This window comes from Notamacropus eugenii, chromosome 6, assembly GCF_028372415.1.
Source record: "Notamacropus eugenii isolate mMacEug1 chromosome 6, mMacEug1.pri_v2, whole genome shotgun sequence".
In the NCBI taxonomy this organism is placed as follows: domain Eukaryota; kingdom Metazoa; phylum Chordata; class Mammalia; order Diprotodontia; family Macropodidae; genus Notamacropus; species Notamacropus eugenii.
In genome coordinates this window covers 227,494,207-227,511,022 of record NC_092877.1, presented here as the reverse complement: position 1 = coordinate 227,511,022, position 16,816 = coordinate 227,494,207, and the positions used below count along the sequence as shown (strand labels likewise).

Below are 16,816 nucleotides of genomic sequence, written 5' to 3'. Positions count from 1 at the left end.
TTTCTATGTGAGTTTGACATCAATGGACTAGATGACCACTAAGGTCCCTTGAAAATAACAAAACCTACAATCCTATACTCACAGCTGCTATAACCTAAGTTTCATATAAAAAAAAAAAAGCTTTTCCACTGACTCTTCTAAACAATCCTTGGAGCAAAGGCTTAGCCACTGTAATTTCTTAAATATTTGTGAGCCATGAAGTAATTGAAAACTTTCCAATCACTAAAGATTAGTAATCACCAAATGCAGGGTGGACTTTTTTTCAGTTGTCATTCTCTCGACCTCTCGGAAGCATATCACTTTACTGAACATCCCCTTTTCCTACATAATCTCTCCCTTAGCTTCCAAGATGCTGCACTGTTCCAGTATCTCCTCAGATCATTTCTTTTCTATTTTCACAGGCTCCTCTTCCCTTGAAATAGATATTGTCCAAAGTTCTGACAGTCTTCTCTCTCCATGTTCTCTTATTTGTAGAGGCAGGTAATACACTTTAGCAGAATGTTCAACTGGAAGTTAGGAATGACCTGATTTTGAATCCTGCTTAGGAAACTGTTTTCCTCTGATCCCCACGAATCTTTCTGCCTTTGTTATATATTATTCCCCTTCTATACTCTACAGTTCAGTCAAACTGGCTTCCTCCTGTTCTTCTCACACTATATATACTCTTCTACTTCCCACCTTTACATTATCTATCACCCATACCTGGAATGGTTGTTCAGTTGGTTTTTGTCATGTCTGACTCTTTGTGACCCCATTTGGGGTATTTTTGGTAAAAGATACTGCAATGATTTGCCATTTCCTTCTCCACTTCATTTTACAAATGAGGTAATTGAGGCAAATAGGGTTAAATGACTTGCCCATGGTCACATACCTAGTAAGTATCTGAGGCCAGATTTGATCTCACGAAGATAAATCAGAACTTCAGGCCTGGCACTCTGAAATCCTAGAATGGACTTCCTACTAAATTCACCTCTTAGAATCTCTAGTTTCCTTCAAGACTCAGGCTCAAGCATCATCTCCAACATGAAGCTTTTCCTGATTCCCCTCAGTTTCTAGTATTCTCCCTCTCAAAATTACTTTTTATTTATTTTGTCATTTGTAACACAGATTTGTATACCCCAAGGAGCATCTGTAGGGAAAGACTTCCAGGAAACATTCTATGGAGCAAGAGCTGACCCTCCTTGGCTCATTTCTGGGGACACATGCATTTAGCAGAGAGAGACCTGGTACTCTGAGGTAAAAGAGAAACAGAGGGACATACATACACAGAAAGAGAGAAAGAAAGAAAGAAAGAGAGAGAGAGAGAGAGAGAGAGAGAGAGAGACAGTCCCTCCCTTTAAATTCTCCAAAGTAAGCAGCCATTCCTAGTTCAATAGCCACTCCTCTTTTCATACATTCCCCTTTTCCCAGCTCCTCTAATGGATACCAAAGTCTTTCAGTGCTGAGCACACATCCTGAGACACCTCTCAGAGGTGCCCAGAGAAGCTCAGTGCAGGTTCCATGGAATGAGGCCCCATCCCCACACACGCTTCAGGTAGTTAACTCCAACCTGTCCTCTACAACATATACATGTACACATACATACATGCTGTCTCCCTCAAAAGAATATAAGCTTCTTGGGGGCAAGGATTGTTCCATCTGTACTCCCAGCACCTGACACATAATAAGCCCTTCATAAATATTTACTGATTAATTTCTGTTAAAACCTGCTTTTTCTTCCAATTTCACTATTTCTGTCAGTCTCACCACCCTTCACTCAGCAACCCCATGCTTAAAATCCAGATATTATTAATTCTTTCTCCTTCATCACCTTGTATATTTGTTATAAAAAAAAAAGGTTGATGATACTGAATAAATGCCTCTAGTATTAAGTTTAAATTCCTGACACCTACTCAACCTCCCCAAGAATTTTTTTTTTTTTTTACAAAGTGGCATCCAGTCCCTTACCCAAAAGTCTGCAGGGGTGTAAAAAGGGCTGGAATTCCAGCTGGGCCACTTGCTACTTATGACATCTTCATCAAGTCACTTACATTTGCCAAACCTTAATTTTAATAGTTGAGTAAGTTGGACCTTTAAGTTCCCTTCCAACTCTAGATCTCTGATACCATAATATTACGTATTTCCTCACCATGAACCTGAGGATTGAATCAACTAATGTCCAGGTGGGTGGGATCAAGAAATGACTGATATTTCCCTTGAGAAATTTAAGGAGTCTGCTTTCTTTCCATTTCTCACCAACAAGAAGTATCAGACTTCCCTTAAACACAAGAATAAAAGAGCTCCTAGTTTGTTTTAGAATTGGATACTGAACTCCATTAACTCTTTCTCTCCCATCCCAACCTTAGGAGAGTTTAAACCTAAGATAAAGAGTAAACCACTAGCTGGGCAGAGAGAAAAGTATATCATTCTGAAATGACCATCCTAGTACAAGATCCAATCCAGTTCTGAGAATTTTCATCCTCCCTTTGAAGGTCCAGAAAAGGAAACTTTCATTCTTTATGTTATCCTAACGAATGAAAATCTAATGCAAAATTTACAATGACTGTATTGCCAAAGGAAGAACTCTGAAGGGTTGTGAATTTCTCCCTGTGCAGCCAACCCTCAATTCATCCCTCATTCCCAATACAGACTTTTCTGGTCTTTTCAAAAGCTATTTTGGGTTAAGTAGTTAACCATCTATTCAAAATTCCCCCATGTTTAATATCTAGCATATACCTCCCCAAACCTTATCTTCCTCATCTTTGTACCTGGTCCCTTAACTTAAGCGAAACTGGTCAACTCATTTCTGGAAATACATTTTGATATATGCTGTCACACTTGGCACTGATAGCTGTCTTTGCTTAAATGTGGTATTGGTAGTAATGGTACAAAAGATTGGGGGGAGGAGAAGGGAATGACTACAGTATAAAATCAAAAGGCACGGACTTTGGGAGGATAGACCCATTAATACACTGTTGGCAGAATTGTGAAATGGTCCAACCATTCTAGAAATCAACTTGGAACTAAACGGTGCCATGCCATTTGACTCAGCAATTTCTCTACTAGGCATGTACCTCAAAGAGAACAAAGAAACGGGAAAAGTTCCCATTTGTACAAAATATTTATAGCAGCATTTTGTTGTTGTAGCAAAGAGCCAGAAACAAAGTGGGTACCCATCAACTGGAGAGTGACTGAACAACTATGGCACCTGAATGTAATGGAATATTATTGTTCTATAAGAAATGACGAAGAGGATGGATTCCAAAAAATCTCAGATTGTTGTATGAACTGATGCAGAGTGAAGTGAACAGAGCCAGTAGAATAATTTATACAATGACTACAACATGATAAAGAAAAACTATACTGAAAGATTTATGAATTATGATCAGTGCAGTTACTGGTTATAATTTCAAAAGTCTAATGATAAAGTATACTTGCTACCTTTTGGCAGAGAGGAAGGAAATAGGAACAAATAATGTTTATTAAGTACCTACTATGTGCCAGGGATTGTGCTAGGTGCTTTACAAATATTATCTCATTTTATCCTTAAAACAACCCTGGGAGTAGATGCTATTATTATCCCCACTTTACAGCTGAGGAAACTGAGGTAGACAGAGGTTAAGTGACCTGTCTAGCATCACACAGCTACTAAGTACCTGAGGCAGGATTTGAACTCAACTGTTCCTGACCCCAGCTCTAGCATTCTATCCACTGAGCCTCCTAGCTGCCTCAGATAAGCTACAGATTAGAGGTATTACACTGAAGCCCAGGGCTTCACGACCAGGGTGGCAGGTGGCCCTCAACACTTCTAATTGCAACCTGAATCACATTAAAAATTTAGTTTCTATTTAATTTTAATGCGTTGATATATTAATAAAAATAAATATATAAACACATGTGGTTTTCTAAGTCAATGTGCAGCCCTCAGGGATCCTTACATAGGGTTTGGTGGCCTCATTTCTATTTGAACTGGACCATAGACTATAGGTACAAAATGATACACACTTTCAGATGCAGTCAACATGTGAATTTGTTTTGCTTAACAATACTTTTTTGTTATAAGAGAAGGCTTTTGGAGGGAAGAATTATTTGGGAGGGTCGGAAGAGTAGTGATAAAAAAAGAAAGAAAAGAGAGTAAAGGAAACATAAAAATACACAAAAAAGCAGAAGGAAATTCAAAAGGAAACAAATAAGCAGGGTAGTGTTGGTAGTAGCATGTTACATTTAAAATCTATTTTTAAAGAACAAGCAGTATAAAATGGAGATTCATTGGTTCATAAACAATTCCCCTTTTCTGTCTTTCTTTGTATTTAGTCGTCTCCACACCATTCCCCGCTAAAGCCAGCTTCATCCTCATCTCCTTCTCTCAAGAATCTTAGATTCAATTCCTGAAACTACTCTGGCTCTGACAGGTGAGCTTTCACCTTATCTTACTGAGATTTAGGTCTCCAAGCCATCTCTGAAGCATTCAATACACCCTTTTTGTGCTCCACTTTATGAGCCGTTATACCCCCTTAGAATATCACTTCCTTGTGGGTAGGACTGTCTTGCCTAATGGTTTTTAGGTCAATGCACATTTTGCATACTGTGTGTACATGCCTATCCCTGAATATTCGTTCCAATGTTTTCCCTATACCATGTACCCCTATTTAAGTCATGCCCTCTTTCCATAGCAAAGCTCAAGTCCCCCCTTCTCCATGAAGGACTTCTCAACCCTGCCAACCCTTAAACAAGGCTCTTTGCTCTCAATTCCTGTAGCACATTTGTTGTCAAAACCACTCATTCAGCTCTTAAACGATTTACCAAAGCTAGGGTAGGTTTTCTTTTCCTGTATTTTTCCTATCTTCCCAAATGACTTGTACGCCTCTCAAGGACAGCTGTATCAGGGTTGTATCCAATGGAACAACACCGAAACAAGTAACCAGGGCAGCTAAGCCAAGGGATGTGACCATCATTGCCCTCAGCCCTATATTTCTTCAGAGCATTAGTGTGGTGTCCTACATAGAGTAGGTACATGTTTGTAGATGAAAATTATTAAGGCTTCTTTTCTTTCATTCATTCAACAAATGTGTATTCAATTATTTTCTTTATTAGACTAGAAGTGCAGTGAGGGTAGGAATCCTCTTTTGATTCAAACTTTGAATCTCTCCTAGCAGATAGTAAAATAGGAAGCTCAGTGGATAGAGCATTAGAACTAGGTCAGGAAACTATGAGTTCAAATTCAGCCTCAGACTTTCACTAGATAGATGTGTGACCCTCGGCAAGTCACAAAATCTCTGTTTTTTGCCTTAATCCCCTAGACAAGGAAATGGCATACCACTCTAGTGTCCTTACCAAAAACACCCCAAGGACAATATGGTCCATGGGGTCATGAAAAGTGAACGGCAATACACAGTTAAGACTTGATAAATATTTTTTGAATGAATGATTGCTTAATTCCTTTTCTAACCTTCTTGAATTCTAAACCTATCACAACTATAATTGTCTCCTAAATTTAAGTAGAAGAGAATTCAGAGGAAATACCACTTTTGGTTAGCCAGTTCTCACCCAGACTAGATAATCAGGCCTCCTTCTCTCTCACTGCCTTTTTACCATTTCTGAAGGTTACTTTTGAGAGTAGAGAAAGGGTAGAGAGAGAGATGAAACCGAGACCAGTGAATGCCACTACTCAGGACCATATCTGATTTGAAATTATCGTTGTTACCTGTGGGATTTAAAGATCAATGCTCCCCTGTCTCAGGCTACTCAGAGATAATCTCAGGTTTCCTGTACTTCCAAGATATGTTCTTACAGAAAAAGCACAAGAGGGGACTTCTCTCATGTCCAGTTCATGCTCCTCCATCATGATAAAGTGAATGAAGCAACCACGAAAACTAGATTTTTTCTTTTGCCTTGCAAGATCTCAGAGGAAACTGGAAAGGAACAAAGTAGCTAGCAAGGACTTTAAAACAAGCAAGAAGACCTTGGGCTGCAGATACTCAGATAAGATCTCAAAGGGAACTGGGTAGCCAGATGACTTGTACTATAATACCTAGGTGCAGGGTAACTGATAAAATGACTTTGGGCGGCTGCATCATAACATTTACACCGATCTTTTGGAGAGGAAGAGTATTTACGATTCTCAGGTTACATTTCTTTTATGGCTAGATCAATTACGTACTATGTATTAGACTGATAAAAGATTTGGGATCATTTCAGTTTCCTTCAGCATCACCAAACAATCATTAAATAAAATTCAGTTAACACTGCTCAGTGAGAACTGTTTCAGTTCTAAACTTTTATGCTAGTATTCAGTATTTCTATCCTGAATCATGGAAAACTAAATAGAAACAGAGAATGACAAGCATTCTTTTCATGCTAATACCCCCCAAAAACCAATTTTTTTCAACATTGTATGTATTTCTACAACAATTATTATTAGAATTATAAATTACTTGTTATTGCTCCATCACACCTGATTCTTTGTGACCCCAACTGGGGTTTTCTTAGCAAAGCTACTAGAGTGGTTTGCCATTTCCTTCTCCAGCTCATTTTTTTTTCAGATGAAGAAACTGAGGGCAAGCTGGGTTAAATGACTTGCCCAATGTTACACTGTTAATAAGTGTCTGAGGTCAGATTTGAACTCAGAAAGAGGAATCTCTAGGCCCAGCACCTATGTGTCCCATCATCATACCTAACATTTATATGTTATCTCATCTGATCCTCACAAAACTACTATTATCCTCATTTTACGGATAAAGAATCTGATGATGCAAGAGGTTAAGTGACTGGCACAGAGTCACACATCTAGTAAGCATCTAAGACCAGATTTGTCTTCCTGATGAGACTTCCTGACTCCAGGCTTGGAACTTTACACACTGAGCCAAATTACTTAGAACCACAGAACTGTAGAGCTGGAAGGAACCTCAGAAACCACCTTCATTTTACAGGAGAGGAAACTGAAGCACAGAGAGCCTCACCCAAAGTCACACAGTTCAGAGAACTCCATGTTATATAGGTCTCCTGACCAAGGCTTTGGCACAACTTCCTCGTCAATGCCAAAGGCTCATTTTATAGCCTAACATATTAACACAGACCTACAAACTTTGAGTCCAATGAGAATTTTATTTAAAATTGAAACTGTAATTTACAGTACTGGCACTACATTTTCACAGGATGTTAATGTTCATCAGTGCTGTGATCTTATTAAATATGACGAGAACTAATGAAATGTTTGGGGATTATATGTTCTTTTAGCTTCTCTGTAAAGCTGTACTATTTTTTAGTCAGTCTGTTAAGAATCTTTTTTTTAAAAGCATTAACTAGCCCCTGACCACTCTACTAGGTGCTAAAGGGAGATACCAAATTAATAATACTAATAGTTAAAATGTATAAAGTACTTCCTATGTGTCAGGCATAAGTACTTTACAATTATCACCTCATTTGACTTTCACAACAAGCCTGTGAGATAGATGCTTTTATTTATCCCATTTTATGGATGCAGAAATTAAGGCAAACCAAGGTTCAGTGACTTGCCCAGGGTCATCAGAAGTCAGCTCTTCCTGACTCCAGGCCCAGGACTCTATCCATTACACTAACTAGCTGCCCATTAATTCATTAAAATTAAGAACAGACTTGGTCCTTAAAGTTGATTAGTTGTAGCCACCATTAACAAAGCTTATACAGCACATTAGGAGATATATGGGCCTTATTTGACTGGACTTCCCCTGATAAGTCACTGTAGTTTGTCAAAGACTCTGACAGCCTGGAGCTACTAGGTGGACTGAGTGATTTGGGCATTGGCACATGGTAGAGATGACTTCCTGGAAGGAAACAGTGCTTAGCAAGAGGAATGGGGGGAGGGGAGAGGAGGGAAGGTGACAGAAACAAGCTTTGAGGACTGAGCCCAGTGATACTTATAGGTAGGTAGCTTTTACCATAGGTCAGTTCCCTCAGGTGTCAATTCCCCCACCCCCAATATATCCCTGATAACTTTGTAGACCCTTTTCCAATGAATCTCACAGCCACACATTCCTGAGCTCAAAGTTACAGCACGGTTTGGAAATGTTTTCCACTTCATCTAAGAGCCCTTCCTATTTCTCAATGGGCCTTCTAGACTCCATGCATTTTGTACTTGTTAAAACATGGATTTTAACAGATAACTGGTCACATTCAGAGGGGACTAAAGTGTTGAGACAATAGGGGTCCTGGCTGCACATGCCTAAAGACTATCCCAAGTATATCATATGTGTGTAATTCATGTATATATAATGACTTTATGACCCATAAATGGTAGATCTCTTTTCCTCAGATGCCATCTTAAATATATGCATATAAAATATAGATACACATATATTATATACAGTATCATATAATATTTATTATATATGGCATTATACAATAGATATTATATACATGTATCTATACATAATGACTTTATGACTTGTAAATCATAATTTTAAAGTATGCATACATAACACAGATATATAGGTAGCATAACAGATAACATAAATACACACATATTATGTATATATGTACATATATAATATACATGTATATACATATAATATATAATACACAGGCACATAATACATACATATATCTATATTTTATATACACACACTTTAAGAAGGCATATATAATATTATATATATATATATATAGCACTGTATGATATATAATGTTATATACATATCTATTTTTAAGATGACCTCTAAGGAAAACAGATTGCCATTTACAGGTTATAAAGTCACACTGGAGACATACATACAAATGGAGTTGGAGTAGGTCATCCTCAGGTACGAAGCCCAAGTATTTATAGATACAACTTGAGTCTCTGATTTGCCTAATGCTCATCGATGATAAGCCAATTAGAAAATGGCAACAATGACCCCTTGTTGTCAACCCTAATGATTTTATTATAGACAATAATACATATAATTATTTAAAACAATAACAAGAGCTAGCATTTATCTACTGCTCGAAGGTTGTCCAAACATCTCACATACATGATCTCATCTGATACTTTCAACAACCCAGTGAAACAGGTACAGCGGGTATTATCATCCCCATTTTAAAGACAAAGACACTAGGTTTCAAAAAGATTAAGTGATTTGCCCAGGTATTAGTAATGGACCTGAACCCTAGCTGATTATCTGTTTTCTTCAGAGGAAAGAAATGTGACAGTAAAGAAAAAAATGACATATTAAACAGGTGGCAGAGTTATAAATTGCTGTTTTCCCTTCTATTCCTGAAGGTAATGGCTGGGATAACATTGATTAATAAAAACTCAAGTTTCTATAGCACTTTAAGGTTTCCTAAGCCCTTGCCTCACACAAGCCTGTGATGTGCTACAAGTATTATTCCCATTTTGCAGATAGGAAAACTGAGAAAAAGAATAAATGATTTTTGCATGTTGATAATTCGAACCCAAGTCTCCCAAATCCAAATCGTGCTGCTCTTCTTTTGATGTGATGGGCTACCCTCATGGGGTTAGCGTCGTTAAAAGAAGGATGTTAAGAATGAAAAAAAATGAATAACAATACAGGCAATAATATAATTTCTTAAGCATTCGATAAGCTATGGGGCGAACCCAAATGCTATTTTTTAATCTAAATACTAAATTTAAAAAAATTTCCAAATGACAACGTGCCTTCTCTCTGTCCCATCTCCCCCATCTATATACAAATATATACTATATGGTGTGTGTGTGTGTGTGTGTGTGTGTGTGTGTATACCATGTAGTATGTATACTATATTCTAATCACTGAGAAGATTCAGGAAAAAATACAAATGATCAAAATTACTTATCAGTCTTATAACTAATTTATTTTCCTGTTTAACATCACTAAGCTACTGAGGTTCCACTTAGAGTTAATCTAGAAGAAACGACTGAAATATCGGACCAACCCATAGTGGCAGAATCTTTGGACACAACTGTATAATTCTCACTAAGAAGTTAAGATGGTTAGTCTCTTCTATTCCTTCCTCCCTCCTGCAATGGAGAGAATCAGGAAGGTCTGAGTTCAAATCTAATCTCAGACCTTTATGAGCTGTGTGACCCTGGGCCAGTCACTGAACTTCTCTTTGCCTCAGTTTCCTCATCTGTAAAATGGGGATACTAATAGCACCTACCTCAAAAAGCTGTAAGGATCAAATGAGATAGATATCACTGTAAAAGTGCTTAGTGCCCTGTCTAGCACAGAGTAAGCATTATATAAATGTTAGCTATTATTATCATTATTATTATTAACAAAGATCATAGTAGGGGGAGGAATTGGCTTACTGTTCTAAAGTAACAGTTTGTTGGCCTCAGATGAGTGAGTAACCTTGTCCGTTACAAGAAAAACAAAATATCTTGATATGTGAAATGAACAAACTAGATATGGAAATTAGTGTTTTTCCTGTATGCTCCATGAATGTATCTTTTATACACTCTCAACTTCTGACTGTGAACTCCACAGAGCATCTTAGTATCAAAAACTGTTTTACTTACATTAAGAGTATATGGCACTCTGCTCCTAAAGCAGGGGATCGTAACCTTTTGTGTCTGAGTGAGATGAATGCCTTTAGAAGTCTATGAAACCTTTGGACCCTTTTTTTTTTTTAGAATAATGTTTTTTAAATAATTAAAGAAGTGCTAAATTTCAGTCAAGATGTTAGTAAAAATAAAGATGTCATTTATTTCCAATCCCAGTTCACGGACCTCCCTGAAATCTATCCACAGAACTCTGTACAAGAATCCCCAGTCCTAGAAATACCCCACACATACTATCTCAGCGCCCAGAACCTTCCTTTCCCAAACAAGGAAAAAGTACCCACCCACAAACAAACTGCTTTCAAGACAACCCAAAAGCCTTTTAGAATACATATGAGTGGTTAAAAGTTTCCAGATGGATAACGTGCTGCTTTCCAAACCCTAACAAGAAATTCTAGGACAGCTCCTGCAGAATCACTACCACTTAACAAGTCAAGTGTGTCATAATTTACTCCAGTTTCCTAATATAGCATCCACCATGCTGAGCATGGAAAAGTTGATTTACAACTCCTAACACCTAGAGATAGCTCCCGTTCCTCTGCTCTCGCAGGACTCTTGACCATTTCCCCCCACGGTTGATGCACCAATTTGGGGCATGTCCCTGCAGCCAGTTCTGCGCACAGGTGGCCCCTTAGAGACAGTGGGGGGCACACCTAAGGATCCAAGGGTTCTAGGTCACTGTCGCTTGGTCCCCAGAGATGTCAGACACCCCTTCCCCACAGAGGAGGCCTGGGAATGGGAGGAAAAGAAGGGAGGGAGAGGAGGAGGAAAGGGGGAGAAAAGGCCACAAGTGCCAAATATCCTCTAAAAGAGGAAGACAGACGCGGAACGAGGAGAGGGTACCCGGAGCATTCGTCTGCTCCTTCGGAAGCCGAGAGGGCGAGGCTCGAGGCAGCGGGGGTCCAGGACTTGCCCTCCTCTCCCCCCCACCCCCACCCCCACCCCCACCTCTTCGCCCAGCGGGCTCCACTGGCGGCTCCGCCTCATCCCGACCGACTGACGGGAGCGTGGCGCGGGGAGGAGGGGATTGGAGGCTGGGGATGCGCCCCGCGCCCCGCGCCCCGGCCCCCGCCGCGCTCTACCTGCGCCGGCCCCGCGCTCGCACTCACCAGGAGCACGGAGCCCCGCACCACCTCCGACACGCTCTGCCGCAGCTCGGCCGCCGTGCCCGGCTTGCTCAGCGCCCGGGTGAACTTCCGAGTCTCCGCCGAGGCGGGGAGCGGCGGCGGCTGCGACATCCTCTGCCTCCGGGCCGCCGCCGCCGCCTCCTCCCGCGGTCCCGGCCCGCCGCGATCCGGCCGCCGCCAGGTGCAGCCGCCGCCGGCCCAGCTTCTCCCCGCCGCTGCCCGCTCCAGGCTCCCGCCGGCGATCCCGAGAGAGCGGGCGGGCTCGCGGGCTGCGCAGCTCCCGGCTCGTCCCCTCCCCGCCGCCGCTCCGCCGCGGCCGCCGCTGTCAAGCCCAGGTCCTGCCTCCTCCTCCTCCGCTCACGCCCGGGCCGTCGGGGGCGGCGGCGGCTTGCCCACTCGCTCCGGGCAGCGCTCCTGGTTGTTGCTCCGGAGGCTGTCCCGGCTCCCCCATGCTCCCCGCTCTCACCGCCGGCGGCCTCCTCCTCTGGGCGGGGTGTCCGGCCTGAGGCGGGGCCGCGGAGTGGAGGAGGCGGAGCTGAGCCCCATCCTGAAACTGGGAAGCCCTCAGGCCCCCCCCACTGCGTACCCCGCCTGGGAAAGGTGGGGACCCGCCTGGTCCTTGGGGACAGAAGGAGACAGAAGAATGGAGTGAGGTGCGCGAACCCCAGAAGGGATGAGAGTTAGAGCAGTTCGGATGAAAGGTGGAAAGGGCAAAAATACCCAGGCACGAGGCTTCACCCTGCACCAGGGGAGTGGGTGGGGAGCGGCCGAGATAAAAGGAGTCTGGCCCCGACCTTTGAAGGAGAATCATGACACCCTTTATTGAAGGACATGACCAAAACGTCCAGGACAATCCTGGGAGAGTTCGTTACAGAGAGGCTACCCCAAGAACAGAGGGAGGGGAAGCAACTAAGAGACTTACAATACCGGGAGAGTGGTCCAGGGCAAGTCATGTCATCATGTCTCTGATGTCATGGTCTTCGAAAACGAAGGACGAACACAGAAGACAGATTGTATCTGTCATGGGGGTACATTGAAACTTTTCATAGACTAAAATGATATTATTCATATTGGGGTCAAAATTATTACTTTAATACAGTGAAAAGAGACTACTAATTCGGAAAACCTGGATTCAGCCCCTACCTCTGAAATGACTTGTCTGTGTGATCCTGGGAACCTCCCTGGATCTCAGTTTCCTCTAAATAATGAGAAAAATGGAAGGTTAAAATGTATAATTTGACGTGTATGGTTATCAACTCCAACAATACTTCATCTCCTCTATGTAGCAGATGGTCTTCAAGAGTTGCTCTGGCTAAAAATAAGGCTGGTCCTCCAAGGAAAGACATGCATGTAGACTGGTAGGACCTCTCAGAACTTCCCCTCCTGTAAGCCCAACTAAGCCTTCCAGAACAGTCACCTCAACATGACAGTAAAGCATGACAAAGTGTAAGGGGAGAGGTGGAAGGGACCTTAAAGGCCATCTAGTACAATCTTCTCATTTTACAGATGACAAACTGAGGTCCACAAAATTTCAGCGATTTGTGGAGGGTCACACAGCAGATTTTGCTATTGACTCAAAATCTAGTGCTCTGTCCATTTCATTCTTTACTGGAGATATTTAACAAACAATTATTTAATAAATGGATGAACTAAAAAAAAAGGGTGAGTTATACTTTTGGCCTTGAGATTAACAGAAATCTTTCTATCCTCATCCTCCCAGATGCTAGTGCTCCACTCCCAAAATTTTCTCAAATTTATGTATTGATTTTTGTATGTTGTATGTCTCCCTAAAGAGTGGCATGAGAGCTAGCCATCCTTGGAGCCGGGAGGAAATGAGTTACAATACTGTTTCTGACACTTCTGCCTCTGTAACCCAGAGTATGTCATTTAACTTAGTGGGCTAGACAGCTTTCTACTTATGATTTGCAGAGAAGATACCGACCTATAGTAGCAGAAGGAGTTTTCTCATCTGGGAGTTCCCTACACTAATAAAATCACAGGTCCAGTCTCCACTTCTATATTTTGTATTCATGTATATACTGTCTCTCCTAACTGAATATAAGTTCCATGAGGGTAGTGGCTGTTTCATTTTTGTGTTTGAACACCCAACTCTTAACAGCGCTTAATAAACACTTTACTGACTGGTTTAGCTCCTTCACTATCAGTAATTCTCCCTTCAAAAAATAGGCTGGAATGCTTAATGTGAATGTATATGTAGAGCCTATATCGGATTGTATGCTGTCTAGGGGAGGGGAGGAGTAAGGGGAAGAAAATTTGGAACTCAATAGCTTGTGGAACTGAATATTGTAAACTAAAAGTAAACAAATTCATTATTTTTAAAAATAGGCTAGAAAAACCAAAGCTAACATCCTATGTGTTCAACTGGAGTCAAAAAAAAAACCATGGACTCTAATATTTTACAATGAAGTTAAAGATTCTTTGCTTACTACCCTTAGGGTAGTGATTTAAGTGGTTGTAGTTGTGTATTATTATTTTCCTTGTGTTGAAGGCGAAGTCACTGATGAAACAGATCTGTAATGAACTTCCATTATTTTTTTAAACATTTATGAAACCTCAAGTGGACTCAATCAGAAACTTTTTTAAAAGGGGAAGAGGGATCGCAGAATTAGATAAAATCTATCCAATGGGCTTACTATCCAAAACAATTCTCCTCTTTGTGCTGTGTTCATATTTAAATTTTAAGGTACTCTGTGAGGGGGATTTTGAGGGAGAAGTAGTGAAGTATTTTGAATTTTATTTTATCCACCTAAGTCTAGATGGCTCTAGAAAGCTCCCTAAAGAATCAGTGAGTTTCCAGGGCATGTGGTGAAGTTTGGATAAAAGAAGAGCTTTTAGTTCAGGAGGTTCATGCAGGTTAAAAAGTACTCCTGGAAGGAAACACATGAATATAGGGGAGCAGGTAAAGTCAACAGACAATAGAAAATAGAGATCTTATTTAGAGAAGTAGCTAAGGTATAATATAAAGAGAACTAGACCTGAAATCAGAACATCTGAATTCACGTAGCAATTCCATTACTCTATGGAATACACTAGCTCTGTGACCTTGGGCAAGCCATTTAACTTTGGGGCTGTTCTTTTACAGAGTTCTTTAAATTTTGCAAAATGCTTTCCATCCATGGTCTCATTTGAATCCCACCACAACCCTTTGAAGTAGGTATTATTATCCTTATTTTACAGATGAGGAAACAGGCCTCGTAAGGCATTAAGTGACTTGTTTATATAGCAGGATTCAAATGCAGGCCGGTCATACTGACTTCAGTACTGTATCCATTAGGCCCTTGAGAGGTTGTAGGATCATAGGATCCAAGATTTAGAGATATGTCACCTAATCCAAGTCCCACCACACCTCTGTATTTTACAGATGAGGAAACTGGCCCAGAAAGATTAAGTGACCTTAACAAAGGTCACACTGGTAGTAACAAAGCTGGGATTTAAATTCAGATATTGTGACGCAGTGTGTACAGTATTGTTAAGATCAAAAGACATAATACATGTACATCACTTTGCAATTCCCTGTGTAATTGTAAAGTTATTACTATGATTCATATCTTTCAGAAGAGAAGTTCTTCCTCCTGATTGGTTTAAACATTCTCATGACAAGCCAGAATATGGAGTATATTATTTCTAATCTCCACAACTGTCCTCTGTTCCCTACCTTACAAGTTTGTGAGATGAGACTAGCAGGCCAAACCTTAGAAACTAAGGGGCTATTTTCCTACTGGAGAACACTTAAACAAATTGTGGTATATGAATGCAATGGAAATACTATCCTGCCGTAAGAAATGATGAAATGGAGAATTACAAAAGAAAGCAGGAGGATCTTTATGAATTATGCAGAATGAAGTGAATAAAGCTAGAACAATTTATACAATAATGTCACTATAGAGAATAACAATTTTGAAAGACTTTGGAACTCTGAGTCATGCAATAATAAACCACCAACTCAAAGAATGAAAATGAAAAATGCTGCTCACCTTTTGACAGAAAGGTGATGAACTGAAAATGCTGAGACATGCATTTTCCAACGTGGCTAAGAGGGAAATTTGTTTTGCCAGACTATATAAATGTTTTAAGGTTAGCAATTTTTAATTAATGGGGACCGTAGAAGAGCCAGGTTAATTATAAAATAATTGTTATTTAAAAAGAAATTTTTAAAAGAGGGATGAGATGAGCAAGAGTGAGAATGGACTGAACCTGATGCACTGGAAACAATAGATGAGAGATGAATGGGGAGGGGAATGTCTTTAACTGGAAGACTTTAACCTTTTAAACTGGATTACCAAAAGTTTTACCGGTACTAGTGACAACTTTTATATGTTTATCTATCTATCTAAAGATACATAAAGATAGATAGATAGATACATACATACATATACACACATATATATGTATATATATATATATATCTTCATATACCCTCTCTTAATTTGGAAGGAGCTCTTTCTCGTTTCCTCCACTAACAGTTTCTCCACGGATGCCAAGGCAAAGACCATCAATCCTCACATGGACAAGTCAGTCCACTGAGAATGTCCAGGAGAAGGTAATGAACACGGGGCCTGGGCGAGGACTGCGGCGCATGCTCAGGAGTTTGGGCCGGTTCCTGGTAAAGTGGAAACCCGTGTCTCCTGCGTACACGGGAGAAGAAGCCACGCCTATTCCACGTTGATTGGCAGCTACATTACCTGCCCGGGGATCCAACTCTCTGGGAGCTGGAGTCCCGAACTTCCGGGAGCGTTTCTATCGCCTCCCTGGTCCTGAGACTCAGAGTAGCCAGTAAGCCAGGCTGCGACGTGCAGTCCTGTTCCACGAGAGCGCAGGACGCCGCTGTCCTCTGGGCTTTAAGAGGGCATCCTTTAAATACCACGATCGCCTCATTTTAAAACGAAATGGAGCCTAAGGAGGGCTGGGGTGGTGGATGTGAGCCTGGGCACACGCTCAAGTACTGCTTGAGTCCGTCCAATTGTTATCTGGGTTGTGCCTGCAGGCTGTAATGATGGATAAGGAAAAGAAAAACCAGCCAGGACGGTCATAAAAGCTAATCTGAAACTCATAGTCAAGCGGAGTGTGCAACCCTTCTTGGACTTGGCCCTTTTCTCCCGGGATTTAGAATAATCAGTCAAGGCCACCCACGACCCACGTTTGGATACGGGAATTGTAGATTGAGTGTTTGGTC

General features: G+C 41.0%; 1 protein-coding gene across 9 annotated transcripts in view; it reads right to left on the bottom strand.

Annotated features, from left to right (window-relative positions):
- Window positions 1-11,946, bottom strand: part of DOCK9 (dedicator of cytokinesis 9) — a 352,890-nt gene extending 340,944 nt beyond the window's left edge. For 5 of the 9 annotated variants that reach the window (XM_072622059.1, XM_072622061.1, XM_072622057.1 and 2 more), the window contains exon 1: window positions 11,605-11,799. In XM_072622059.1, coding sequence (XP_072478160.1) covers window positions 11,605-11,733 — 129 coding nt within the window. In that variant the 5' untranslated portion in view covers window positions 11,734-11,799. Of the gene's footprint in view, window positions 1-11,604 lie in introns of all 9 variants that reach the window. The other 4 variants (XM_072622063.1, XM_072622065.1, XM_072622066.1 and 1 more) reach the window with 2 other exon arrangements.
- Window positions 11,947-16,816: the final 4,870 nt, after the last annotated feature.